Source organism: Saccopteryx bilineata, chromosome 5, assembly GCF_036850765.1.
Source record: "Saccopteryx bilineata isolate mSacBil1 chromosome 5, mSacBil1_pri_phased_curated, whole genome shotgun sequence".
Taxonomy (NCBI): Eukaryota; Metazoa; Chordata; class Mammalia; order Chiroptera; family Emballonuridae; genus Saccopteryx; species Saccopteryx bilineata.
The window spans coordinates 256,756,251-256,782,594 of NC_089494.1; the positions used below are offsets into that span (position 1 = coordinate 256,756,251).

The 26,344-nt window shown below is 47.5% G+C and overlaps 1 protein-coding gene across 1 annotated transcript; it reads right to left on the reverse strand.

The window, feature by feature from the left end:
* Window positions 1-3,988: 3,988 nt before the first annotated feature.
* On the reverse strand, window positions 3,989-25,673 carry BST1 (bone marrow stromal cell antigen 1). The gene is made up of 9 exons (XM_066279831.1): window positions 25,435-25,673; window positions 22,848-22,974; window positions 19,594-19,729; window positions 15,657-15,739; window positions 11,996-12,072; window positions 11,525-11,617; window positions 8,266-8,352; window positions 6,480-6,543; window positions 3,989-4,675 (listed from the first exon to the last, which is right to left on the reverse strand). The coding sequence occupies exons 1-9, from the start codon at window positions 25,635-25,637 to the stop codon at window positions 4,670-4,672; spliced, it is 876 nt and encodes a 291-aa protein (XP_066135928.1). The 5' UTR covers window positions 25,638-25,673; the 3' UTR covers window positions 3,989-4,669.
* Between the last annotated feature and the right edge of the window lie 671 nt (window positions 25,674-26,344).

A 26,344-nucleotide genomic window follows, 5' to 3' on the forward strand; every position in this document is an offset into this window, starting at 1 on the left:
TTTCCCGGAGGAAGTGAGCAAAGGGATAAACAGGCAGATGCTGAGAACGGGGACCTGGCGGAGGCCCCGGGCAGCTGGGGGTCTCGGGGGACCTGCTAGGAAGGCAGGTCTGGGGCAGACAGAACAATCCTGAATGCTAGATTTTATTTTGCACTGACGATTTTGACCTGGAGGTTGGGGGGAGCAGGAGACCAGTTAGGAAGCAGGTTGATGTTTGAAAACAGTGTTTTCTCCGTGTAAAAAGCCCAGAACCTGCAGCTTCGTGATTCTACTCTCAATTGCACTGCAGATGTCAATCAAACACGGCTCCTGTGTTTCCAAATATAAATATGTGTTTGAACAGACGTGGAAAAAAGCCTGCCTCTTCACCTGTAGTATGCCAGAGGGTATTTATTTGTTCTGTGTGTTGTTTTAAGTTTTTCAAGGGAGCAGGTGTTAGCGCTTTTATATTCAAATAAAAGTATTTTATATATTCAAGTAAAAGTCATTATTTTATTCTTTAAAAAATAAAGGATTTTGTTGTTCGTGGAACTCAAAAGGACAGCGTCTAATTAAGTCAGAGGCCAGTGTGCTGTGAGTGACTCGGTGGACTGGTAACCGGGCAACCAGAGGGCAGTGGACACGGTGTTCTGGCGCCTGGCCTCAGAGCGCCCTTGGCGGCGGCTTTGGTGGGGTCGGCCTCGGACAAACTGCGAATTGGAAATCAGTCGGGACCTCTCCGCTTCCTCTCTAGGTCCCGCGGTCGTACCCCACCTGTCACCCTCACTGCTTACCCACACGGGCGATGTACCACCTGTGTGGGACGTTCCATTGAAATAGCACAAACACGGAAAAGCACGCTCCGTGACGCTTTCCATCTTCTCTCGCATCGTCCCGGACCTCCTCCAATGAAACTTCCATCAAAAGAAAATTAGAGTGTCGCCCACTCGGTGCTTTCTTCCCTGAAGTGTATTCACATATCCCTTCTTTCATTGACACTACATGTAGAATGTTGCCTTTCTGCAGACATGGCCAGGCCAGGGGTGTCTTCAAAGAAGCCACAGTCCCAAATGCTGACCAGACAGTGCAGATGGACCTCAGGGGGATTCGCAGATAGCTGGGGAAGCTAGAGAGCGAAGGACAGGAGGCAGTGCTACCTGGCATTCATGCCCTGGGCATGGGCACCCCGCGAGTCTTAGGGGGGTTAACACATTTGGTCCAGAAGAGCAGTGGAGCCACTCTAGGAGCTAAAGAAAAAGTCGACAACAGAGAACAGTCATCTATTCAGCAGATATTTATTGAGCATCTTTTATACACCAAGCACTGGGTCAGGGGCCGAGGGCACAACAATGAGCAGGGTTAGTCCCACCCCTGCTGCGGCTGCCTCGCTGCCCATCACACGTCTGGCTAGTTGCTAAGGCCCCTGATGAGGCCGCTGGGTGTCTGCTCTGCTCTGATTGGTCAGGTCTCTGCCACACAGAGGGTCACCCTTTTTGCTGAAGGCATCTCCATCAACCCACAAATTTGTACCAGGGCTCCTCCTACTGGACATTTTTTACAATTGCACTTTGGATTTGATAAATGTCCCAAACTTGATTCGTTCAAAATTAATTATTTTTTTGTTTTTAGATAATGAACTAATTTATATGAGGATACATTTATTTTTATTTCTTAAATATATAATACCAAATGAAACATAGTCATACTAAGAATTTCCTTTTATCTTTTCCAGTTCTCTCTCCCTTCCCTAGAAGGTCTTGGAACAGGGGTGAGATGGTGGGCGTCATTTTCCGGTGAAAAGGGCTGGGTCTACCTCCTATGAGTAGACTTCAAAACAACGCACGCCAAATTCACAGGATGAGAACAGCAGCGCGTGGGAGAGGACTTTGAGTCACCAGCCACTCTGGAGTGTTGGCTCCAGCTATCCATGCTGGTGACGGTGGCTCTGTCATCCCAACTGCCAGTCAACAGAGCAGGACGGTTGCAGGACGGTTGCCACAGTGAATTCTGGAGACCCTGCAGATTCGCTTCAGATGCATTCACTCACTGCTGGGTGGTCTCGGCCAGTTCTTCGTCAGCTTCCCTGAGCCAGATATTCTCCTCCTCTGAAATAAGCCCAACAGGACCTACCCACATCAGCTTGAATACAAGTGTGGTTGCTGTGGAAACAACCCCAGATCCTCAAGGCTTAGACAGGATGGAAGCTTCTTTCCCCCTCGGTGACTGTGCAGGTGGCCCCGGCCCCATCCAGGGGGCACGCAGCCAGGCCCAGCTGCGGGTGGCTCAGCACCACATCTTCCGGGTCCGTGCCCCGGCCAGTAGGAAAGGGTTCCTCCTTTCTGGGAATGAGTGTTCCTTCCTTTCAAGCGTCTAACCCCACCCAAGTTGTCCGCATCACGCAGCCAATGAAAAGGGAGGCTAGGAAGTACACTCGGGATCCTTGGCAGCCATGAGCCCGGTTAAAATTCAAAAGTTCTGCTACTAAATTAAGGGAGAAGTTATCTGGGGCTGAGGAGCAGTCTCTGCTTCTCTGTCTGTCCGGTGAACTGGTTGCAAGGAAGGACGAACAAAACATTCTGTGTAACGCATGCGGATCAACTCTAAGCATGCAGGTGCTGTCCTGTGGGTGGGCAGCAGGATCCCACACTCATTCATGGAGCACCTACTACGTGCAACTGTTATGAGACACACAAAGAAGAAGTTGATGCAATCTCCGAGTCCAGAGAGGCAGAGGGAAGGTGTGGAATGAGAGGACGTGGCTAGGAAGAGGGGGGCGCTCCCCTCAAGCTGTGTACGCAGTGCTGGGAGCACAGAGAGGGGAGTTCTTTAACCCCCTGTAGGATCGGGAGAGCCCTGTCGAGGAGGGACTTTTGGAGTTGGGTGCTCAAGGACAAGTATGATTTTAGCAGACAGAAAGAAAGGGAAGGGAATCCTTCCTGCCAACACAAAAGGAAATAACAAAAAAGCACTATGTTTTCCCCATAAGACTGCCTCAAATTAGGATTAGATATGGGTACAAGCACCTGTGCAGACACAGGGAATACCCATGTTTTGTGTGGGGCTCAGCCTCTCAACGACCAGTGCTTGTGACTCTTCTCATGGTCGTGAGCTGCCCTTCAGCAACAACCATCAGGGGTCACACAGCGAGGTTGTGGGTAAAGAGAGAACACACACAAGCCTGGGGTTCTGCATTTATCTGGGTCGGGGGTAGGGCCTGTGGTTTGGGGAGTTCGCATTTTGTGGGTGAATTTAAAACATAAGAATGGAAACAAGACAAAGTGTTGTGATAAACTGTTTAGTTGGTTATAATTTTTTAACTTTTTAAAAAATTTATTCTTTTTAGAGAGGACAGAGAGAGAGAAAGGGGAAAGGAACAGGAAGCATCAACTCCCATATGTGCCTTGACCAGGCAAGTCCAGGGTTTTGTTTTTTGGGGTTTTTTTTGGTTTTGGTTTTGGTTTTTTGTTTTTTTTTGCATTTTTCCGAAGCTGGAAACGGGGAGGCAGTCAGACAGACTCCCGCATGCGCCCAACCGGGATCCACCCGGCATGCCCACCAGGGGGCGATGCTCTGCCCATTTGGGGCCTTGCTCTGCTGTGACCAGAGCCACTCTAGCGCCTGAGGCAGAGGCCATGGAGCCATCCCCAGCACCTGGGCCATCTTTGCTCCGATGGAGCCTCGGCTGCAGGAGGGGAAAAAAGAGAGAGAGGAAGGAGAGGGGGAGAGGTGGAGAAGCAGATGGGTGCTTCTCCTGTGTGCCCTGGCCGGGAATCGAACCTGGGACTCCTGCACGCCAGGCCGACGCTCTACCACTGAACCAATCGGCCAGGGCTAAGTCCAGGGTTTTGAACTGGCGACCTCACTGTTCTGGGTCAACACTTTACCCACTGCACCACCACAGGTCAGGCTTAGTCAGTTATAATTAACGTATAGCAGGGTTCTCTAGTTCGCAAAGTAAAATGAATGTAATTAGGAGTCAATTGAATAGACAAAGGCACTCATAGCAAGCTAAATAGCATAGACTTTAATTCACTTATGGTTAGGACGAGCGGCCGGCTAAGACTAGGTCCTCGCTTCATTGGGGCCCCGAACGAACCTGCTTGGAGAGGCAGAGTGCTTCGTGGCATTCTGTCAAACGGTCGTGGTGGGCGATGTGGAGTCTGCGTTGGAGTGTCAGGAGCCTGACATGATCTTCACCCCAGCTACTTATATCTGGTTTGGCCACTCGTCACATCATAGGGTTGCATTATCACACTTCAAATGTAAGTCACACATGGGCTTGATAGGGTTGACAGATGGAGTTATCAAATGAAGGAGTAAACCCATTATACCTTGGTAATCGGGCCTTAACTTACCCTGTGGGCTTCTATGTAAGCTATAGTTAATCACCTTATTTTACACATGGTATTGGTACTCAGTTAAAACACGCGGAGTTATCTCCAAAGGGCATAAACTGGTTCCACCTAAATCACTTTTAGTTTCCTTTTTACCTTTTATATTAATTTGATTTTATGTTTACTATAACACAAAGGAAGAGAAAAAACAAGTAGCTAGTTACTGCATCAAGCAAGCTCTCTGAAACACCAAAGGCTCAAAGAGGAGCCGGTGGTTGGGTCTCCGTCTAGTCACATGGCTGGTGACGTGGCGCTGTTTCCTGGGGAGCCCGTCGTTGAGGTAGAAGCCTCCGAAATCAAAGCTGGAATTACAAAGCAAACGAAACAAAGAGTCAGGACTCACACCACAACCCAGCAGTGACAAAGGGGGGGAGGAAGGAGCCCCGACCTCAAACTCTGGCGGGAGTGCGCCCGGGGTACAGACTTTTAGGAACATCAGAAGTCCAGCTACACTCATCCGTGGACCCGGGAATGCCACTGCTGGTGGTCCGGCCTACACAGATGCTTGCGCGAGAGCTCGAGGTGCAGAACCAAGGATTCTGTCTCAGCGTCGTTTATCACAACCAAACAACTACAACTGCAAACCTACGACTCAGTCAGCCTGTGACGGGGACGGGGATTAAGGGTGGAGCGGCCGTCCTACAGAATCCGCGGCAGCCACGAAAATACTGAGCAGACCTAACAGGACGCCCTTATAGTTTAAGTGGGATAAGCCCGTGGGAGAACAGTCTGTTGAACATGATTGCTTTTTGTATAAAAACAAAGGAAAATAAATAAAAACAGGACCAAACCAAAACCAAACAAACTTACATCCGTGTCTGTCAACATATGTGTATGCTTCAGCACTGAGGATGTGTGGCGAGAGATGGACCGAAATGTTAAAAGAAATTACTCTGAGGAAATGGAGGAGAGGGGAAAGAAACCCTCGCATACATTGTGGATGACAGCTGAGCACTGGAAACGATTTAAATGTCCACCTCTGAGTAATGGATTAAATAACAGAGCTCAGAAGACCACAGAACTGTTAAAAAGAATGGGGCAGCTTTATCTATAGATATGAAAACAGCACCAAAACACGTTATTCTGTGAAAAAAAGCCAGTTGTAGAATCCTACATATACCATCATTTGTATGTATAGTATAAGACAAATATGCCTCTGTGTGTATGCGTGTGTTGTTACGGGCACAGAGTATTCTAGATATTCTATATACAAAAGAAAAACAACTAGCAGTAGTGGCAAAAATAATACTGAATGTAAACTGTAAATGAAAAAAAGTGATTGTAAAGAAATAGCGGTTGCCGCCAGGTAAGGGCATTAGTGACTAAGAATAGAGGAAGGGAGATTGTTTCTTTTCTCAACCCCTTTATAATGATGAATTTCATCCCATGCATGTGTGTTACCTTTTCAAAAAGTTAATGTAATTTTAAAGCATATTAACATTAAGGAATTTTTAAAAGTCCCTGGCCAGTTGGCTCAGCCATAAAGCATCAGCCTGGTGTGTGGATGCCCGGGTTTGATTCCCAGTCAGGACACACAAGAGAAATGACCATCTTCTTTTTCACCCCTACCCCTCTTCTATCTATCTATCTATCTATCTATCTATCTCTATCTCTATCTCTATCTTTCTCTTTTCCCCTCCTTGCTCTCGATTGGCTCAAGCACATCAGCTCCGGGTGCTGAGGATACCTCCATGGAGCCTCAGCCTCAGGCACTAAAAGCAAATTGGTTGCAAGCATGGCCTCAGATGGGCAGAGCATCAGCCCCAGATGGGGTTGCTAGGTGAATCCTGGTCAGGGCACATGCAGGAGTCTCTCTATTGTCTCTCCTCTCATTTGTTAAAAGAAAGGAAAACATTTTTTAAATGGTCCTCCTGCCAACCCACTCCTAGAATCTCCACTGCACCGGAGCAGGTTCAGTTCCGCCATCTCTGGCAGAGTTAGGCTCAGCCGGCCGTACCTGCACCTGTACCATCGTGCAGTGCAGGAATCAGCCTGACTCAGCAACCTGGTATTATGCAGAAAGACACAACGTCATCCACCAGTGTTCTATAAAGAGCAAGGACTGATTGCCTCGGGAAAGCAAAGAGGTTGGTTTAAGACACTTACTTTTGAATTCAGGGCACAGTCAGGATGAGCGCTGTGGTCCACGCACTTTAAGAGCTTCACTGGCCTACAGAAGGAAAAGGAACACTATTATGGGTTGGTTTAAGTGGCTTTCCCTCATCAGACGTTTATGGTGTGCCTGCAAGATCCTAAAGATACAAAATCTTTGACCTCGAAAAACACAGTTTCTTTTTCAAAAAATATTAGTCAACATTTATTAAATGCTCACTATTGCCAAGGTAAGAAACGTTCCAACCTATAAGACTTCTTATGAGTTTATTGGACTGAAATGTCGACAATTGTTGGGAAGCAAAATCTCAAGGGATTGAGAAAACGCTCCAGAAAATGGCGGTTTCACCACTTATTTTATACATCAGAATCAAAGGGGAAGATGCCAGGGGGTGACAGGAAACCGATAGGTGATAGATAGAGAGGGAGACAGAGCAAAGTAGGGGAATCTCTGGGATTGGATAAAAAGTAAAAATGCCCTGGAGTAGAAAGAAAGGAAGAGCAAACCTCAGGGCCGCACAACGTTGGGTTCAACACTCGGTCTGTCTGCCAATGCGTGGTGATCTTGGGAAACGTACTTAACCTCTCTGATCTCTACCCATCCATAAAAGGGGCCACTTAGATAAAGCTTAAAAACAGACAAAACTAACCTTTGACCTTACAAGTCAGTACGGTGGGCAGGAAGAGACTACCAGAGAGGCCATGGTTTCCTGTGTACTGAACTTGTGAAACTTCATTCCACTAGGTAGCTATGGTTTGTGCATTTTCTGTACATAGATTATATTAAAAAAAAATACTCTCTTTCTTTTGTCTTAAAAGAGGATGGTAACAACATCTGACTTTGAGCTTCCCGAAAGCATTAGCAATGACAGAGGAGTAACATGTGCAGCTTCCAGCCATGGGAAAAGAGAACAGCTTTGAGGGACTCATTCTCTTGAAGAGGCCTGAGCTGAGGGAGACCCACACTTCCGGGGCGGTGCTTTGCTCAGATGGGAAGATTATTCAACCCCCGGAGCTTTTGAGAAGGCGGAATGTGGCAGAGCCAGCTGGATAGCCACTGGGCAGTGGAACGAGACTACACGTGTAATTGGCACCCTGCCATGCCCTCAACCATTTGGGGAAACCACCAAGTCCTTGAAGTGCTGGACTCCAGCTTCTGAGGAACCGAACAGGCCCACAGACCTAGGTGAGGAATTCCCAGCGAGGGCGGGGCTTTCAGCTGTCTCTGGTTTTGAGCCAAAGTTACATTTCCAAGAATCAGGAATGCCCTCAAACAGTATCTGATTTTAAGTATATAAAGTGCCTGGCCCACAGTGTGCTCACTAAATGGTAGCTGGTACTATTTCCTGTTGGCCGACAGTCAAGATGCACCTACTTTGACCAGGTGGTGGCGTAGTGGATAGAGCATCAGACTGGGACCTGGAGGACCCAGGTTCAAGATGCACCTACTTGTAAGTATCTCAAACTCCACCTTAGCACCTACCTCGGGTAGGGATCCCACAGGTAGTGTGGCCCCCAAAGATACAGGCATCGTGCTTCCTGTTGACAAGTTACTCACGTGCCCTTAGCCAATGAAAAGCAACAATGATATGGGCTCTGGACAGAAGTAGGTGGAGCCAGGCAGAACCCGGACCAGAAGGCACTCTCAGTCCCCACACCCAGTGGCAACCCAGAAGGTACAGCCCCTTGGTCTTGAGAGCTGATGGCTGCAAAACCCTTTGGACATGCCATACTGTCCAGACGCACGACATATACACACTGACTACAGCACGCCACCTACAGGTGATCATTAATACAGGTATACTGAAAACCCATTGTCTTCAGTCTCTCTTCCAGGATTTTCACACTGCCTTCTCCACAGGATTCCCTAAAGAACAGAAACAGAAGTGTAAAATAAAATAAGAGGATGGGAAAAGGTTTTTTTCTAGATTAATTAAAATTTATTTTGACCATGTACTCCCAGAACAATTTCCTCTCTGGAGAAGTATTTGGGAAAGTCTCTGGACCCAAAAGTGTTGCTTGTAGTAAACCCACAGCACCCCAAAGTGTCTGCTCTGAGGACCCAACACCTAGTCGAAAGTTTGCAAGTCAAACACCCTTCAGGCGCATGCGCTGTGAGTCACAGGGAGTTTCATGGCCCCGCCCACCAACCCACTTCTGTGTTGTGGTGACTTCCAACTTGTTCAGCTTGTATAAAGTAGGACTTTAAATGGCAACAAAGATATACAAATAAAAGAACAACAGCAAATCGCACATCACTAGAGATAACTGCTGCTAACATGTTGATGTACATCATTCAAGACTTATTAGATATATTTACTCCCACCAGACTTTTAAAATATAACCATGACGTTCTGTTGTCCAAGGCATTTTGTTCACTGTATTTGCCCATGTCTGTGTACATACATATACAGGGTGGAGCAAAATAGGTTTACAACTGCTCATATGAAAAATAATGCAATAATTAATTAATAATAATACAAGAATAGATTCTGTGTTTCCCGGAGTACTTACAACTGTAAACTTACTTTTGCCCGACCCTGAATATCTGCCCTTATATTTAATTCCTGTGTGCTCCGCCTTCCATAACTGGAACATAATCCACAAAACCAGCCCCCTCTACTAAAGACCAAGACTCCCTCATTCCTGTATTGCAGTGTCATTGGCACTACAGCAAACCCTGACGAAGCTTCATTTTTTACACACGTCCTTAATTACATGTTTCCTTTGCACATAAATTCCTGAAGATAGGTTTTCTGGCACCAAGCTTTTGAAAGCATTTTAAGGCTCTTGATAGGCACTGCCCATCTGAACCCCATGCTGACCATCCCCACAGAGTGTGAGCTGTGCCTTTTCCTGCATTCTCATCAGTAGGGGTCCTTGCTCCCCTCCTGGGTCATAATTAAGCAGAGGGAGAGATAGAGGCAAATAGGTGAACACAGTACTGCCGGCTGGCTGGGGTCAATGGGGCTGGTGCTCAAATCACAGGCAGGGCCCCGCCTCAGTTTACTTGGAATGGGAAGGCAAACAGCCTCCCCACCTTAAGATGAATAGATAGGGAGTGTGCAGGGAAGAAATGAGCGATGGAAGGGAGCTTTCCCAGGAGAAGTGGAATTCCAGGCATGGCATGAGAGAAGAGGGCAGGGTGTTGAGTGACGTCATGTTTTAGAACCTGGCCAAAATCTGGGACAAGTCTTTCTCTGGGCCAAGCTCACTACTTAGAATTTTTAGTAAGCACTGAGATGGAGGTTTTAGGACACTAAGCTCTGTCGATGGGTTATTTGACTATTTTTTAAAAATAAAGGCGTAAACACAATCAGGTGTGAGCATACTGTCTCATTGGAACTTTTTGTCCGTGGTTTTTTCCCTAAAGTCTCAGCAAACGCCCCCCTTCTTAGCGCACGGCCTGCACCTCGCCTTTCAGCCCAGATGTACAACCAGGTGTTCTGACCCCTTTACTGTCTCTCCTGCAGCAGAAGAGATGGTCTGGGGTGACATTCAATTGCTATTTCTTTAGTCTCCTTAAAGGTAGGTTCAAAGAACAAGCTTTCTCTGATAGATACATTAACACCACCAACAAGCATAACTTTTAGACAAAGAGCAACTTCTCACAGGAATTAGAAAAACAACGCATATTGTTTTTCATGCAACGTGTATAATTCGTGTTCTGCAAAAAGCAAATGCAGGAGGGGAGATCACTCATGAGACGGCGGATCTTAGAGGGTCCCGGGGGCCTGAGCGGGGAATTTGCTACGATTCTCCCAGAACACACTTTCAGTGCCACAGCCCCTCGTCGGGTTGGCCGTGCCTTCCTCCCCGGGACCTCGATGCTCTGCAGACCAAGGTCAAGCTTGCCTCTGCAGCAGCTCCGTGGCTGCAGCGCCTAATGTAGGCTTGGCCGCGTTGGCTTGTCCCTGAACCAATTGTATTTAAGCTTATTATCTGCAGTTTTTGCCTTTAATGATGAGAAGGATGAATTCAAATTTGCATTTATATGAACTAAAGGGTTTCCTTGGTGCCCTGGCCAGGTGGCTCAGGGAATAAAGTGTCATCCCAACTCACTGGGGTCATGGGTTTGATCTTCAGTCAGGGAACCTACGAAAAACAATGAGTACATAACTAAATGGAACAACTAAATGGAATGATGAGTTGATGCCTCTCTCTCTCTCTCTCTCTCTCTCTCTTTCAACTCAAGAAAAAGAATTTAAAATTATTTTCTTTGGTCTGACCAGGCGGTCGCACAGAGGATAGAGTGTCAGACTGGGACACAGAGGACCCAGGTTCAAGACCCCGAGGTTACCGGCTTGAGAGCGGGTTCATCTGGTTTGAGCGAGGTTCACCAGCTTGAGCCCATGGTTGCTGGCTGGAGCAAGCGGTCACTCGGTCTGCTGTAGCCCCCGGTCAAGGCACATATGAGAAAGCAATCAATGAACAACTAAGGTGCCGCAATGAAGAACTGATGCTTCTCATCTCTCTCTCCCTTTCTGTCTGTCTGTCCCTATCTGTCTCTCTTTCTGTCTCTGTTTCTCTCTGTCTCTGTCACACACAAAAAAATTTCTTTGGCCAGTTATCTGAAACCTAATTGTGAGAACATCTTTATTACCTAGTCTTTGGGTCAATTCATAGAACTCCTGGTAAGAGTTTTGGGGATTCAAATGGTCAGAAAGAGAAACTGGCTTTATCCCACACAGATGCGTGAGAAGCTCTCTATCCAGGCTGCCCGGTGGCTTAGAACAGAACCTGACCCTCGTTGGCTGAGAGGAGTTTCTGGGTGGAGGGGGTTTTCTCTCGGGTTCAGGACTGGCTAATGGCATTTCCAGAGGTCAAGCCTTTGCCTTTCTCTTCCCACCACAATAGGAACACAGAAGACAATCGTTTCCCCCCAAATGACAATGTAGAACAGACTTGGTTATATCACACCCGAGGAGAGCACGTTCGCACCATCACCCTCACCAGGAGCACCGGGACAGACTTGGTCATACCACACCCGAGGAGAGCACGTTCGCACCATCACCCTCATCAGGAGCACCGGGACTTACAGGGTGGGCCCACCGATTTCGTGCATGACCCAGATCTCAACTCGTGTGATTTTACCCCTCTGGAAGTAGGGAACTTCAAAATCTGCAAAAACCCTGAAAAACAGGAAAGGCATTTCCTAAAGTCCTAAAGCAATACGGCACTTTTCCCATTTCGTTGTTAGTTGACTTACACATTAATTTTCCAGTTTTGGGAGGGGGACAATTTTTCAGCTTTGATTTTTTAGGTTACTTATTTTATTCATGCTTGTTTCATCATTTTATTTAGGTTGCTTATTTCATCCTCTGCTCATGGTGTAACTGGGTAAACGTATCTCTGATCTCCAGGTCTTTGGGTTGGCTTTGCTCTACCTCAACTTTAACAAAAGCAAGCATTACCCTGGAGATTAGGACTGTTCTCTTAAGCCTCCATTCAGAACAACTAGATAACCATTTTGGCATCTCTGCTCTATGTGTTGGTGCTGGTGTTCTTACCCTTTTACGGGGTAGGCTCCTGTTGGCTCTGAACCGTTCAGCATGACGTGGACCACCCCAGAGCTATCCTTTGCGTACTGCAAGAAGAAACGAGTGTGTGTGTGTGTGTGTATATATATATATATATATATATATATATATATATATATATATATATATTTTATTTTTCTGAAATTGGAAACGGGGAGGCAGTCAGACAGACTCCCGCATGCGTCCAACTGGGATCCACCCGGCATGCCCACCAGGGGGCGATGCTCTGCCCCTCTGGGGCATCACTCTGTTGCAACCAGAGCCACTCTAGCACCTGAGGCAGAGGCCACAGAGCCATCCTCAGCGCCCGGGCCATCTTTGCTCCAATGGAGCCTCGGCTGCGGGAGGGGAAGAGAGAGACAAAAAGGAAGGAGAGGGGGAGGGGTGAAGAAGCAGATGGATGCTTCTCCTGTGTGCCCTGGTCGGGAATCGAACCCGGGACTCCTGCACGCCAGGCCGACGCTCTACCACTGAGCCAACCGGCCAGGGTGAAATGAGTATTTTCATTAAATTGAGACATGTCCCTTTTTTTCAGCTATGAAATGGCTAGTGTTTTTTGTTTTTTTATTTAATTAACATTTCCCAGGACTGGCAAGGATGTGACAAATGTAATATTTCATAAAGCTAGAAAGGATGCAAACTGGTATGTATATCTTGGAAAGCAAATTGCTTTGAAATGCCACAAACTCATAGACTCAGTAATTCCATGCCTGGGAATCTATGCTAAGAAAATAATGCAAAATAGTATCAGGTTCCAGCTTTTCATCAGCTGTAGTGTACTAAGTCATGTTGCCATGACAATCAACTTCTGAATCACAGTGGCTTTCAACAACAAACATTTGTTTCTTGCTCACACTACATGTTTAGTACAGGTCCATTGGGGTTTTGTTCCGTGTCCTCAGTCTGGGACCCAAGATGATGAAGTCTCCACATCTGCAAAGCCACTGGTTATCAGGAACAAAGAACAGAACGCAGCGAATCACAGAGCAGTCGTTAAAGGCTTCCTTTCACACGTCACTCCTACTTATACTTCACTGGCCAGTGCCAGCCATACGTAAGTAATGTCAAGAGGCAGAGAAATGCAAACCACATGCTCAGAAGACAAGCCACAAGCCAGAAATATTTAGTGCACAGCTGTAAGGTCCACCTGGTATACACAAATGTGTACTGCAGCATTGCTTGTGACCCATCTCAAATAGTCAACAGCAAGGAAATGGCAAGTAAATCACGGTACTCAGAGGTCTGCAATATTAGCCAGCCATTAATAAGAGTCTACAAAAAGATTTGCCATAGCACAGAAAATGAGAAAGTGCTTATATTCAAAGCACAGTGCAAGATTGGTGGATGGAGCGTGAGCTCTACTCTACTATGTTAACAATAAACGGGCAGGAGTCTGGGCACATGAGTCAACCCCTGAAATTCCTGAGAGAGAGAGAGAGAGAGAGAGAAGTCCAGGGAAATTCCCAAGTCTCCAGTTCAGATCACTGCTGGAGCATATAACTGCCGATACAATGTTTCCACTAGAGTGGGGGTACGAAGTGGAAGGGTGTTAGGAAGCACTGTCTTATGGCTGGGCTTGTTCTCCAGCACAGAGACGGCCACACCAGCTGCGGAAGAGCAACCATAAACTTCACGTCATGCGTGTGTCCGACTGCTTCCCGACAGCACTAACAGTCACGGTTAAATCCACAAATGTCAGGGTCACTGCGTTGAAGGGGTTGCCTTTAGGCAGTAAAAATATGAGTGAATAATTTTATTTATATTTTCCATACTTTGTTATTTTCTATCATGAGCAGCCATCACATTGACAATAAGAAAAATAATAATTTTAAAAAATACAAAGAGGCAGTATGATGAGGTGGTTAAAAATTTGGTCTCTGGGTCCTCCAGCTACTAGGTCTGTAATAAGCCTGGTCACGTTTCTGGATATCCCTGTGCCCTATTTTTCTCATCTGTAAAACAAAAAGGGTAGTAAGGTTCCATACCTCACAGGACTGCTGTAAAGATCAAGTCATTTTAAACAAGGTAATTAAAGTTTATTGAATACATCTCTGCTACAGCTCAGACCCTCTCTTCACACTTAGACTACGCAGCAAATTCTAAGGGCTCTACGCAGCAAATACAATGTGGGCCCAATGATTAGGGCCCCGTCACAGAACTGGAGGAAGGACAAGACGGTGGTTTGGAGGACAAGCTTTGAGGTCGGGCAGATCCGCCAGGTAGAATATACAGCAGGGGTCCCCAAACTTTTTACACAGGGGGCCAGTTCACTGTCCCTCAGACCGTTAGAGGGCTAGACTATAAAAAAAACTATGAACAAATCCTTTTGCACACTGCACATATCTTATTTTAAAGTAAAAAAACAAAACGGGAACAAATACAATATTTAAAATAAAGAACTAATAAATTTAAATCAACAAACTGACCAGTATTTCAATGGGAACTATGCTCCTCTCACTGACCACCAATGAAAGAGGTGCCCCTTCTGGAAGTGCGGCGGGGGCTGGATAGATGGCCCGCGGGCCGTAGTTTGGGGACCCCTGATATACGGCTCCATCACGTGTCATGCTGACGTCACCCCCGAGTTGCCGTTAGGCTCCACGTCCAGGTGGTGACACAGGCAGAGCCTCCCCATCCTCGACGCGGGGCTCCGGCAGCCCACTGCCATCTGCCTGGGGGCTGTACTCAGCGCAGAGTCTCCGGGAAGCGGGTGCAAACGCAGGGCTCCCACCGGAGCAGGCAGGAGAGCACCGGATACACACAGTGTCATTTGCCGGAGCTGGCTGTCGCTTAGGTCCCCACTGCAGCCGTGGTGGGGGAGTTGACCAAAGTCTCTCTTACCCTGATTAACAAAGTAACAAGGGGTCCGGTGGACACCTGGGGGTACAGAGCAGGAAATGGGACCACAAGAGACATGTGTAGCCCTGAAAGGAGGCTGGCAGCAATGGGTGGAAAGACCCTGAAGTCCATGGGCCCCCTACTCAATATAGGGGACATTTAATAGTAGACAGTTCTTTGCCAAGCATGGAGCGAAAGACTTAACCCTCTTTATGTCTAATATTTGTTTTACCCTGGTGACAGGAAGTGTGAGCTGTACTCACGGGCATTTAATAGCAACCGATAATTATCATCAAGTCTGGTGACATTCTCTGAGGAAGAGACTTACCTCACAGGGACCATTTCTACGTCCCCAGCTTGTCCTCAGTCCTCTCTCCCCTCCTCTCCCAATGATGTCACTCTCAGCCATTTCTGACGCCCACACCTAGCTCTCGGGTGTTCCTGGGTCCTCCTGCAGAGCAGGAGCTAACCCATTCTATACAGCAGTCAAAACAGATTTGAAATACCACCAACAACCGCGACATAACCGTAACAACGACTCTTTGATCTCCTCATCTGTGACTAACACTCACCGCACATGTCCTCTGAGCCAGACACCAACCACACAAAGCTCCTCACATCCCCACAATTTCACGGAGCAGAGAGGAAGAACCAGCATGTTGCAAAGGTGGAAAGTGAGACTCCGAGTAGTTAAATAATGACCCGACGGCTCGGTCCCTGAGCCCCTCCATCCATCCCACGGCCGCGGGTCCCACCTGTGCTCAGCCACCCCGCTGTCCGCCCCAGCGGTTACCTGCGTGGATGCCCTTTTCCAGAAGGAATCGACAGCGTTGTCTTCACAATCTGCTGATGTAGGGCACGATTGGTAGTCGAGTTCTAAGGGGGGGGAAATGGGCAAGCATGTTTCATTTCAAAAGATTATACTGGGAAGAATGAATTTTAAATTACCTGCTGGCTCTACAAATTATATTTAGCCTGAGTTCTGCACAGTGTGCTCAAGTGGAACGGTCACAGTTCCGCCGCCTAATCCACATGGAGCCTCGTGAGTGACCACCCACTCTGCGAGAGGAAGACATCTGTCACCTTGCTCAGGCCACTGGGAGGGAGGCGGAGAGCTAAGCAGTTGGCTAGTGAATAAGCCTGGGCGACCACCGGCATGCTAGCTTGCTTATTTCTCTGCTGGAATGCTAGTAAAGGAATTGAAAACAACAAAACAAAACTTTGCTTTACTGGAAGAGGTGGCTTCTCTGATTAGCCCTGGTCTTAGAAATAAATATAAAAACATAGAAAAAAATGATAGTCCTTAGCTAGGAAATAGACACTTTATAAAGTAAAATATAAATGTTCAAATGTATTAAATTTTATTAATTTTAAGGACATCATTCAGCAGCTTTATATATGGTACTTGTTCATACTTTATGTAAAAAGAAATATGCTAATTGACAAGTTGCCCCGGGAGAACCTGGCCTGGCCAAACTATGCCGAAGTGGCCACTGGCATTCTATTATTTTTAGGGAGTAGCCCTCTGATGCAAGGCCCATTTGAATAAGCTAAGAGAGGCTCATTCCTTACCACTGTACACTGAGTGGTAATCACTTCTTTGCTTTACAAACTTAGACCTGGCAATAGTCTAAATAGTTGCAGACTGTCATCCCTGCAGGTTAATGGCCCAATTTCTCAGATGCCTACACAGTCAGAGAGCACATGACATGAAGGACCAGAATCTCAGTTCCTCACTTCCCACTGCTCCTTCCACCATTGTCATTTGTCCCCAAGCTCAACACTTGCCTGTTTGAAACTTTCTTGTTCTTAGATTATGAACAACTGGTGAGGTGTTCATTTACCCAGTTGGAGAAGTATCTTTGTTAAAAAATATTCTATTCTCACCAGTAATCTATCTGAATTACAAAAGTGAGAACCATAGTAAATATGGATAAGAAAAAAAACTGTACGACCTCTAGTTCCTAGCAAGAACTGCAGTTAACAGTTTGGGTTTGTGATCTTCCTGACTTTTTTCACGTGTATATTTCCATAGACGCACACACGTGTGTGTGTGTGTGTGTGTGTGTGTGTGTGTGTGTGTGTGTGTGTTTATTTGAATTAACTTGATTTTTCATTTATAAAAAAATCTGTCACAAACACCGTGTCAGAGCAACAGATACAGAGCCTAGCCATCGTTGTTCAAGCCCCACAAATACCACAATATGAACATCCCGTTATTTTGCTGATCCTAAGTTCTGGACCTCATTTTCTTTTTGAACAAAGACCCCTGTTAGGATAGCAGAGGTAGAGTTGGAGAGGCGGGAATCACCTTGTGGTTTTGGCCACTTCCTCTGAACTGCTTTACTCACAGCACTTCTGACAACAGTTGATTCTCCGAGCTCCCCAGGCTGAGCGTCCTGCGGTTTAATTCAGTTCTGACTCCATGTAAGATGAGCACAGACACCACGGGCTAGGGGCTCCGTGCCACAAGACTGCCCCTTCTGCGGACACCAGCTGCAAGTGGACACCTTCCTACCAACTGACCGTCCATTCAGGGATCTCCACAACACCCCTTCTCAGATTCCCTAACTTGCTAGAACGGCTCACAGAACTCAGGAAGGCACCTTATTTACAAACACTGGTTTATTTTAAAGACTACAACTCAGGAACAACCACATGGAAGAAATGCATGGGCCAGGTGTGGAGAGTGGCTGCGTGGAGCTTCGGTGCCCAGTCTGGGTGCACTACCACCCCAGGATCTCCACATGTTCACCCACTCAGGATCTCTGGACCCCATCATTTAGGGGTTTTTATGTCGGTTTCATCATGTAGACATGGTTGATGAAAGAATTGGCTATTGGTGATTAACTCAGCCTCTCCCCTTCCCAGAGGACAGAGGATGGGGCTAAAAGTTCCACTGCTCTAGTCACACCTTCGTCTTTCTGGTGACCAGTCCCCCGACCTGAAGTCACCGAGGGGCCCCCAAGCACCAGTCATCTCATTGCCATATGAAAGATACTTCCCTCCCTTCTCAGATTCTAAAGGTTTTGGGAGCTGTGTGCCCAGAACTAGGGGACAACAACCAATATTAATTTTGTATTATACCAAATTTCCCCTCCCTTTTTACTTTTTATTCACATCCCTCTGCCATTCCCCACACCCTCTACCGGATAATCAACCTGAGGCTCCCTCTTCACTGGTCACTCCCGGTCCATTGGAAGAACAGCTTTGTGCATTCAACCCGTACCTTGCAATGTGTCCCCTCTCACAGGGAAAGCCAGAGTCCTGGCAATTTCCAGTGCCATCTCGGCCTCCTTAGTCCTCTAGCCTCACAGTCTATTACTTTTCTCTTTACTTACTGCCCTCCTTGTTGTTGTTTAAATATGCCAGACACAGGGCCTTTGCACCTGCTGTTTCTCTCCCCACAAGTGCTTTTCTTCATCTTCTCCAGGTCGTTGCTCAAATACTCGCTTCTCAGTGAGGTTTCCCTGAGCCCATGTGACATTGCAACACTTCCCTCCCCGCTCCTCCCCAGCCTAGCACTTCCCATCCCTTTCCCCCATTCTCTTTCTCTCTGTAGCCCTTATAATCTTAGGGAAGACTATCGATTTTACTTGCCTGTCTATTGTTTTATCTTTCCCTCCTCCCGCATCATATAAGGATGGGTATTATTTTCCTGTTTTAGCCTCTGCCGCGTTCCCAGTGCCTAGAAGAGGAGCACCTGGCACATAGTAGGCACTCTATGAATTTTAGTTGGATGAATAGAGGGAGGGAGGAAGGAAGGAAGGAAGGAAGGAAGGAAGGAAGGAAGGAAGGAAGGAAGGAAGGAAACAGAACTGAGCTTAGGTTAACATTTAAAGAGACTTCGACGCCCAGGGAGGAAGAGTCTCCAGTCTTCGAGAAGGGAACACCTTCCCACCACGTTCTGTCCCGGCTGGCCTTGCTCCTGCCCACCTTCAAGACTCATGCAGAGCCCAGAGCCTCCAGGGAACTTCCCAGATGCCCTGGTCGAGGCTGCTGCCCCCTCTGCTCCTGCCTAGCACCCCGTCCTTGGCGGTGCCAGAGCTCACGGTGACGGGGCAAAGGCCCCTCTATCGGCTATAAGCTCCCTGAGGGTGGGGGTGCCTTACTGCCATCACCTAGCGTTGGAATTGCAGGAATGAGGACAGCTGTCACTACCAGAGGTCAGTCCTCGTGACTGGAACTTTCACCATGATTTTGATCTCGAAATATCTGCTGGAGGCCTGGAGGGGCACATAAGAGCCCAGGCTTCAGATCCGTCAGAAGGAGGCTGAATCCTGGCCCGTCCCTCTTCCAGTGACTTAACCACCCTAAGCCTCAGCTTCCCCCTGCGGAAAACGAGGACAGTGGGGCCGAGTCGTGCAGGTTGGGGAGCGCGTGCTCTGGAGCCGCACCGTCGACTCTGCTGCCTCCTAGCCGCGCACCCCTGAGCAAGGTTCCCGTCTTCGTTGTGCCTCCGTGTCCTCACTTGTCAAAAAGGAATTAGACTGGGACCCATGCCATGGGGCTGTCTCAGGGATGAAATCAGTTAATATGTGCAAAGTGCTGAGAACTTAACTAACACCGGTAAGTGCTGTCTGTCACGGTTGTTATGAATTGTTATTACCGCCTACCTATTTCAGTGGGGGAGTTAAGTGAGGCAAATGCTTATGAAAGCATTTAGCACAAATGACAAATGCACAGTAAACAGGAGCTTTCTTTTCCTGTGGGCTGTGCAAGCGTCTTACCCGGGGCGTTCTTCTGCCGACACCAGCTCAGGAGGTCGCCAACCCTGCCGTACAGAACGTCGTTCACTGGCATGAAGCGACGGGCATTATCCGCGTAGCTGGTGACAAGGAGCTGGTTATTTTCCCAGAACAGGGACTAAGGAAAAACAAATGCAACATTAAAACATAAAATAAAGTCTAAACACAATGTTTTCAGGCACATTATCATCAGGCTAAGTCAGGCAACCCACTTCTCACTCAACTCTGACTTGCTTCATAACAAACGCACTTGCCTTTCTTTGTCTAACTGACCGATTCAGAGAGGGCTACGGCCTGAATCAGCTGTAGTCCGAGGGTATCGTGCAAATGTTACTGAAGTATTTCCCGGTGGTACAATATGGTGTGTGTGTGTGTGTGTGTCTGCATGTGCATATGACAATCCTTTAATTTAAAAGAAGATCAAGGGACCTGCGTTTGAATCCTGACTGTGATATACTAGATATGTGATCTTGACCAAGGCATGTAATCTCCCTGTGCCCCAGTTTCCACATTCGGAAAATGGGGAGCATAAGCCCTTCCTCTTTTTCTATAGCTGTGCTGAAAATGATGTGTAGTCACAAAAAAATCACTTCCAGCCTGACCAGGTGGTGGCACAGTGGAGATAGTTCAAAACCCCGAGGTTGCTGGCTTGAATGAGGGCTCATCCTGCTTGAGCACAGGCTCACCAGCTTGAGCGCAGGGTTGCTGGCTTGAGCGTGGGATCATAGACATGGCTCCACGGTCTCTGGCTTGAAGCCCAAGGTCGCTGGCTTGAGCAAGGGGTCACTCACTCTGCTATAGCCCCCCAGTCAAGGCACATATGAGAAAGCAGTCAATGAACAACTAAGGTGCCGCAACAAAGAATTGATGCTTTTCGTCTCTCTCCCTTCCTGTCTGTCTGTCCCTGTCTGTCCCCCTCTTTGTCTCTCTCTGTCTCTGTCACCAAAAATAAAAAATAAAAATCACTTCCTAAAGTGTCAGATGCCACACACACACACACACACACACACACACACACATATATATATATATAACTTTTATATTATGCTTTATAGTTCCTGTAGCCAAACCCCTTGTGACTTTAATGCCCCTCGTATTTTTGGCAGTCAGAATGAGTTAATTTAGTTCTGGGTTAGGGCTCAGTTCACATGAGAATCACTTTTCTATTCTCACAAATGTAGCCATAAGTTGCTGGGGTTCTGTCTCTTTGTCAGGCGGGTAGAGAGAACGTCAGGGCTGTGAGCAGAATTTACACGTTTGTCTTGCAGAAGGGAAGAATGTCTCCAAGGTAGCTGTGACCACCTTCCGCCACCCAGAAGTCTAGTTGCAAAATAATGGTCTCTGTGACTAAAGAAACACGAACTTTTCTCTTAGTTTCCTGGCACTCCCCCTCCCCTTCTTCCTGGCTGCACAGAATACCCACACTTTGCTTTTGGAGACAGATGGGATTTAGGAGCTCTTTCTTTCCCAGGTGCTCTGGCCAGACTGACTAAACCTTTCTCTAGCTCCACGCACCTGTGGCTCAAGGTTTGGGCTACTAGCGCGGTGGGTACACGCACCTGAATTGTGGATGGTGATTCTGCAATATTCTTGCTATAAAGTTATAGTGTTTTCTACCCAAAATTCCACTCTGGCTATATGTCCAAGGAGACCCAAAACATTAATTAAAAAAGACATATACATTCCTATGTTTATTGCAGTATGATCTATAATAGCCAAGATATGGAAGTGATGCAAGTGCCCATCCATATATGAATGGACAAAGAAGACATGGTACATATAACTCGGCCATAAAAAATGAAATAGTACCATTTGCACCAACATGGATGAACATAGCGGGCATTATGCTAAGTGAAATAAGACAGACAGAGAAAGATAAATACCATACAATTTCAATTATATGCACAATCTGAAGAGTCATAAAAATGAGCAAACCAACCACAAACAAACTCATAGATACAGAGAACAAAGTGATGTTGACAGATGGGAAAGAGGTTGGGAAACTGGGTGAAAACGGTAAAAGGATTAAGCAACACAAGTCAGTAGTTACAAAACAGTCACAGGGATGCCAAGTACAGCATAGAGAATTGTCAATAATAGTAGAGTAACTATGGATGATGTCTAGTGGGCACTGGAACTATCGAGGGCTCACTTTGTAAAGTGCATGATCGTCTAACCACTCTAATATAAAATAATACGTCCACGGTATTTGAAGAACAAAATTTTAAATATAAAATAAAAAATAACGTGGTACCATTTCCACATGAAAATAAGACAAATAACAATACCTCTCTTGCTCATTATCTCACCATATCCTCGGAGTCCGACAGCACTCTGCCTGGACGGGACACTCCCCGAAGGGTGGGGGCTCTTTCATCCCTGGTCGTGTCCTCACCCTTAGCACAATGCCCAGCCCTGGAACTAGCTCGGTACGTATCTCCTGAGTTCATCAGTTAGAATCAAAATTATGAGGAAAGAGAACAAAATTCATGGCTTCCCTTTTGACTGTCAGGGAAGCAGCCAGGTTCAAAAGACACTTACAAATCATGTTTGCAGTCTATTATGCCTCTGGACCTCCTAGCTTTTACCAGGAAAATATAAAAATCGGTGGTAAGACCTTTTCCTTTGTAAAGCATCAATGTCACCTGCTTTTACAGTTAGAAAGTCAAGTGAAGAATGATTATGTCGGAGAAATAAAAATGCTCTCTAACATGTTTTAAACTCAAGGTACTGTTCTAAGAAAGCCATTGAAGGCAAATTTTCTCCTTGATTTCTACCATTTTAGAGCTTATAGCACAGACAGGATACAGATATGCTGTTTTCTTAAACTGGTACTGAACATATATCACCCGAAGGCCCGTTAAAAGAAGAAACTGGTTTCTGGGAGGCTACCTGATGCTGACCGCTTTGCTTTCCGAATGATGCGGTCAAGATTCGGGCACTTTGGGGGCAGTGAGGAGGGAGGTCGCCGGCAGTGGCCAGGGGTAGAGGCTCAGGGGGGAAGTGTGGACTCTTGCACTGACTCGTTGGCTTAGGAAATTTCCTTCTGCCAGGTCAGGCAGGACACCTGGGATCACTGGTGAAAAGAAAGTCACCTTCCCACAACAGCTCCACCAGGTCGAGTGACTTGTGAGTCTGTGGCCCAGTGTTTCAGTGAGACGGCAGGGTCTCTGGAGAGAGCGAGTCTCAGCCCGCTACCGAGACAGAGAGCCACGTGCTGCGGGCCTTAGCGCTACCTTGTCTCGGGGGATGGCGTGCCGGGACAGGGTTATAAAACGGTCGTAGTCGGAGGGCACCACGGAGCAGGGGTCCTTCTCCAGCGCCCCCTGAAAGGCTTCCCAGATGGCTGTGCAGTTCTTGTCCCTGCGCAAAAGCACAAAGTGTATGAGAGAAAAAAAAACCCACATCACAACGGGACCCGTTTCCCTTCCTCTCAGAGCACGCCAGGGGCTGTCCGAGCCATTTCCTCACACATCAGCCCTGCCCAACGAAGCATACGAAAAAGAAGGGAAATAGTCCCAGCTCGTGCCTTCACCCTGGTTCAGAAGAGGGAAGGAAATATGACAGGGACGGGCTGAGAAATCCCACGGTGGAGTGTCTCCCAGAAGGCACCACCCACATTTCTCAGAGCTAGGGACTCCAGTCTGTCCGCGGCTGCATGAAAGGCACTGTGCCAGAAGGGGACAATTCCAGTAAGCCACACAGGCCACCAGCTTCCTTGTTGAGACAATGAGGTCCATTGTGCGGTTGGGGCCAGGAGGCGTCAGGCCCAGGTGGAGGGCCTTGTAAAACGGGGAGTGAACCTGGCCCATGCTGGCGCAGTGGATGAAGTTCGGCCTGGAAGGCCGAGGTCGCTGGGTGGAATCCCTGGGCTTGCGCAGTCAAGACAAACTACACAATGGGAGAACATATTTGACAATACATCTGATAAGGGGTTAATAACCAGAATTTATAAAGAACTTGTAAATCTCAACACCAGGAAGACAAACAATCCGATCAAAAAATGGGGAAAAGAAATGAATAGACACTTCTCCAAAGAGGACATACAGATGGCCAATAGGCATATGAAAAAATGCTCAACATCACTAATCATTAGAGAAATGCAAATTAAAACCACAATGAGATATCACCTCAGACCAGTCAGAATGGTGCTCATTAACAAAACAACACAGAATAAGTCAGTGGTTCTCAACCTGTGGGTCGCAACCCCAGCGGGGGTTGAACGACCAAAACACAGGGGTCGCCTAAAGCCATTGGAAAATACATATTTATTATACAATAAGTGCTGGCAAGGATGTGGAGAAAAAGGAACCCTCCTGCACTGCTGGTGGGAATGCAGACTGGTGCAGCCACTGTGGAAAACAGTATGGAGATTCCTCAAAAAATTGAAAATCTAACTGCCTTTTGACCCAGCTATCCCACTTTTAGGAATATACCCCAAGGACACCATAGAACGGCTCCAAAAGGAGAAATGCACCCCCATGTTTGTGGCAACATTGTTCACAATAGCAAAGATCTGGAAACAGCCCAAGTGTCCGTCAGAGGACGAGTGGATTAAAAAGCTTTGGTACATATATACTATGGAATACTACTCAGCCATAAGAAATGATGACATCGGATCATTTACAATAACATGGATGGACTTTGATAACATTATACGGAGTGAAATAAGTAAATCAGAAAAAACTAAGAACTATATGAATCTATACATAGATGGGACATAAAAATGAGACTCAGAGATATGAATAAGAATGTGATGGTAACGGGGGGGGGGGGAGGGGGTGAAGAAGGAGAGAGGGGGTGGGGGAGGGGAGGGGCACAAAGAAAACCAGATAGAAGGTGACGGAAGATAATTTGACTTTGGGTGAGGGGTATGCAGCATAATCAAATGTCAAAATAATCTGGAGATATTTTCTCTCAACATATGTACCATGATTTATCAATGTCACTGAATTAAATTTAATTTAAAAAAAAAAGACACAGGCAGGGAGCAACTCTGGGAGCTGGTGCTTCCCACTTTCTCTCTCTCTTTCTCTTCTCTCTCTAAAGATCAATAAATAAATTGTTAAAAAACAATACGATTGAGAATGTCGGTTGCACGGTCTTTTCAGGCAGAAGGTAAGACTACAGCCCTTAGTTCCAAAAGCACTGCCCACTGCGCTTGTAACTTGATTTCTCCTGTTGGGAGGTAAGTAACCTAAACTTCCCTTAAGGTATTGTGGGTTGGTTGGTTTTGTCTGAAATGTGTCGCTTTAAAAACAACTGGTGCAAGAAAGAGACTTTATGAAAACAGAAAAAGTGGGTCCAACAATAGAACAAAAATAAGAAGCGCAGCGCTGGCAAAAAAAAAAAAAAGACTCAAACTTGAAAAGGCCCCTAAATTAGATCTGAAATTTGAATTCCCGAAGTCCCTGGCCTCGTGGACTTCCTGGGGCTGTCATTCCAACTCCTGTGCGGAATGCTCATCTCTAGACCGACCCCTCCCAGTCTCCTTCATTTATATAAACACACACACACACACACACACACACACACACACACACACACACAGCCCTCACCGGACCCTACACACCAGCCCCCTCACCCCTACACTTCCCACCCTGACTCCCCTGACTTTTAGACCCCCATCCTCCTCCCAGGACGCCTCCCACGTCAAGACCCCTTACTTCCCCCACACCCGGACCTTTAGACCCCATTTCTCCCTCCCTACAAGTGCCGTGCCACCAGGGTGCCACCCCGTCTCCCCACACACACTTCTCCCCACTCCAGTCGTCTCCCCTCTGTCCCCTCTGCACCCCACGCCCGCCCGCCTGCCGAGCTCACCGCAGCTGGGGGCTCAGCAGCTCCAGGTACTCGGCGCAGCGGCCCAGGAAGATGCTTTGCAGATGCTGGGTGGTACCCTCCCCGCTCCACTGTGCGCACGCCGCGCCGGACCGCCGCAGCGGCGGCGGCGGCAGCAGCAGCAGCAGCAGCAGGGACGTCGCGGAGAGCGACAGCCGGGACAGTGTGCACCCCTGCGCAGCCATTGAGCAGACTCCGGGGAGCCTCCCGGACTCATTTCCTCTTTCACAGTAAGGTGCCCCACCCACCGCACCCCCCCTCAGCTAACCTGGCCACGACTGGAAAGAGTACAACAAGTGGTCCCCCCCCCCCAGTGGCTCCTTAGGCATTTTACAGTCTGCCTGCCCCATTCACAGCAAGCAGAGGCCTTGGGTTTGGGATTCCCGCCCTAAGTTCCCTCTTTGCTTTCCTGAGACACCGTTTTAAAATACCCACTGAGAGTTAAACCCTTGATGGGTTAGTGACCGCCGCCCCAAGCACAGAATAGGTGCGTGCTGCCCTGCTGACTCTTGACCCGGGACGGAGAACTGCTTTTCTGGCTGCACCTGAGCCCCCCACCGCTCCCCCTCCCCAGAATCTGTAAGTAATGAAGCCCTCCCTCGTATGGGTGCATTGAAATTGAGCCTTCAATCAAAAGGGCCCCATGGGTGTCACTTGCTCAAAGTGGGAACTGGATGCTGAGGGAGCTACCTGCCCACGGTCTGGGTGGCAAGGTTCCCCTCGTTCAGCAGGTCATAATCTGCATGATAGTAATTCAATACGTCACCTGTCACCTGCTAGCTTCTCAAGACACCCTGGGCTTCTTTTCTGCCGCAGTTCCAGCACCGAGTTGGGATATGACCCACCTGGATAGAACACTCGCTCCAGCCTAATCTTCCCCTGAGCGAAGAAG

What these genes read in the sequence shown, in the direction of transcription:
- BST1 (XM_066279831.1), bottom strand. Translation starts at nt 25,637, where the DNA reads ATGGCTGCGCAGGGGTGCACACTGTCCCGGCTGTCGCTCTCCGCGACG. An exon ending in CTGCTGAGCCCCCAGCTGCG is followed by an intron (nt 22,975 to 25,434) that starts GTGAGCTCGGCA and finishes GCTTTTGCGCAG; the next exon opens with GGACAAGAACTGCACAGCCA. An exon ending in ACGCCATCCCCCGAGACAAG is followed by an intron (nt 19,730 to 22,847) that starts GTAGCGCTAAGG and finishes GTTTTTCCTTAG; the next exon opens with TCCCTGTTCTGGGAAAATAA.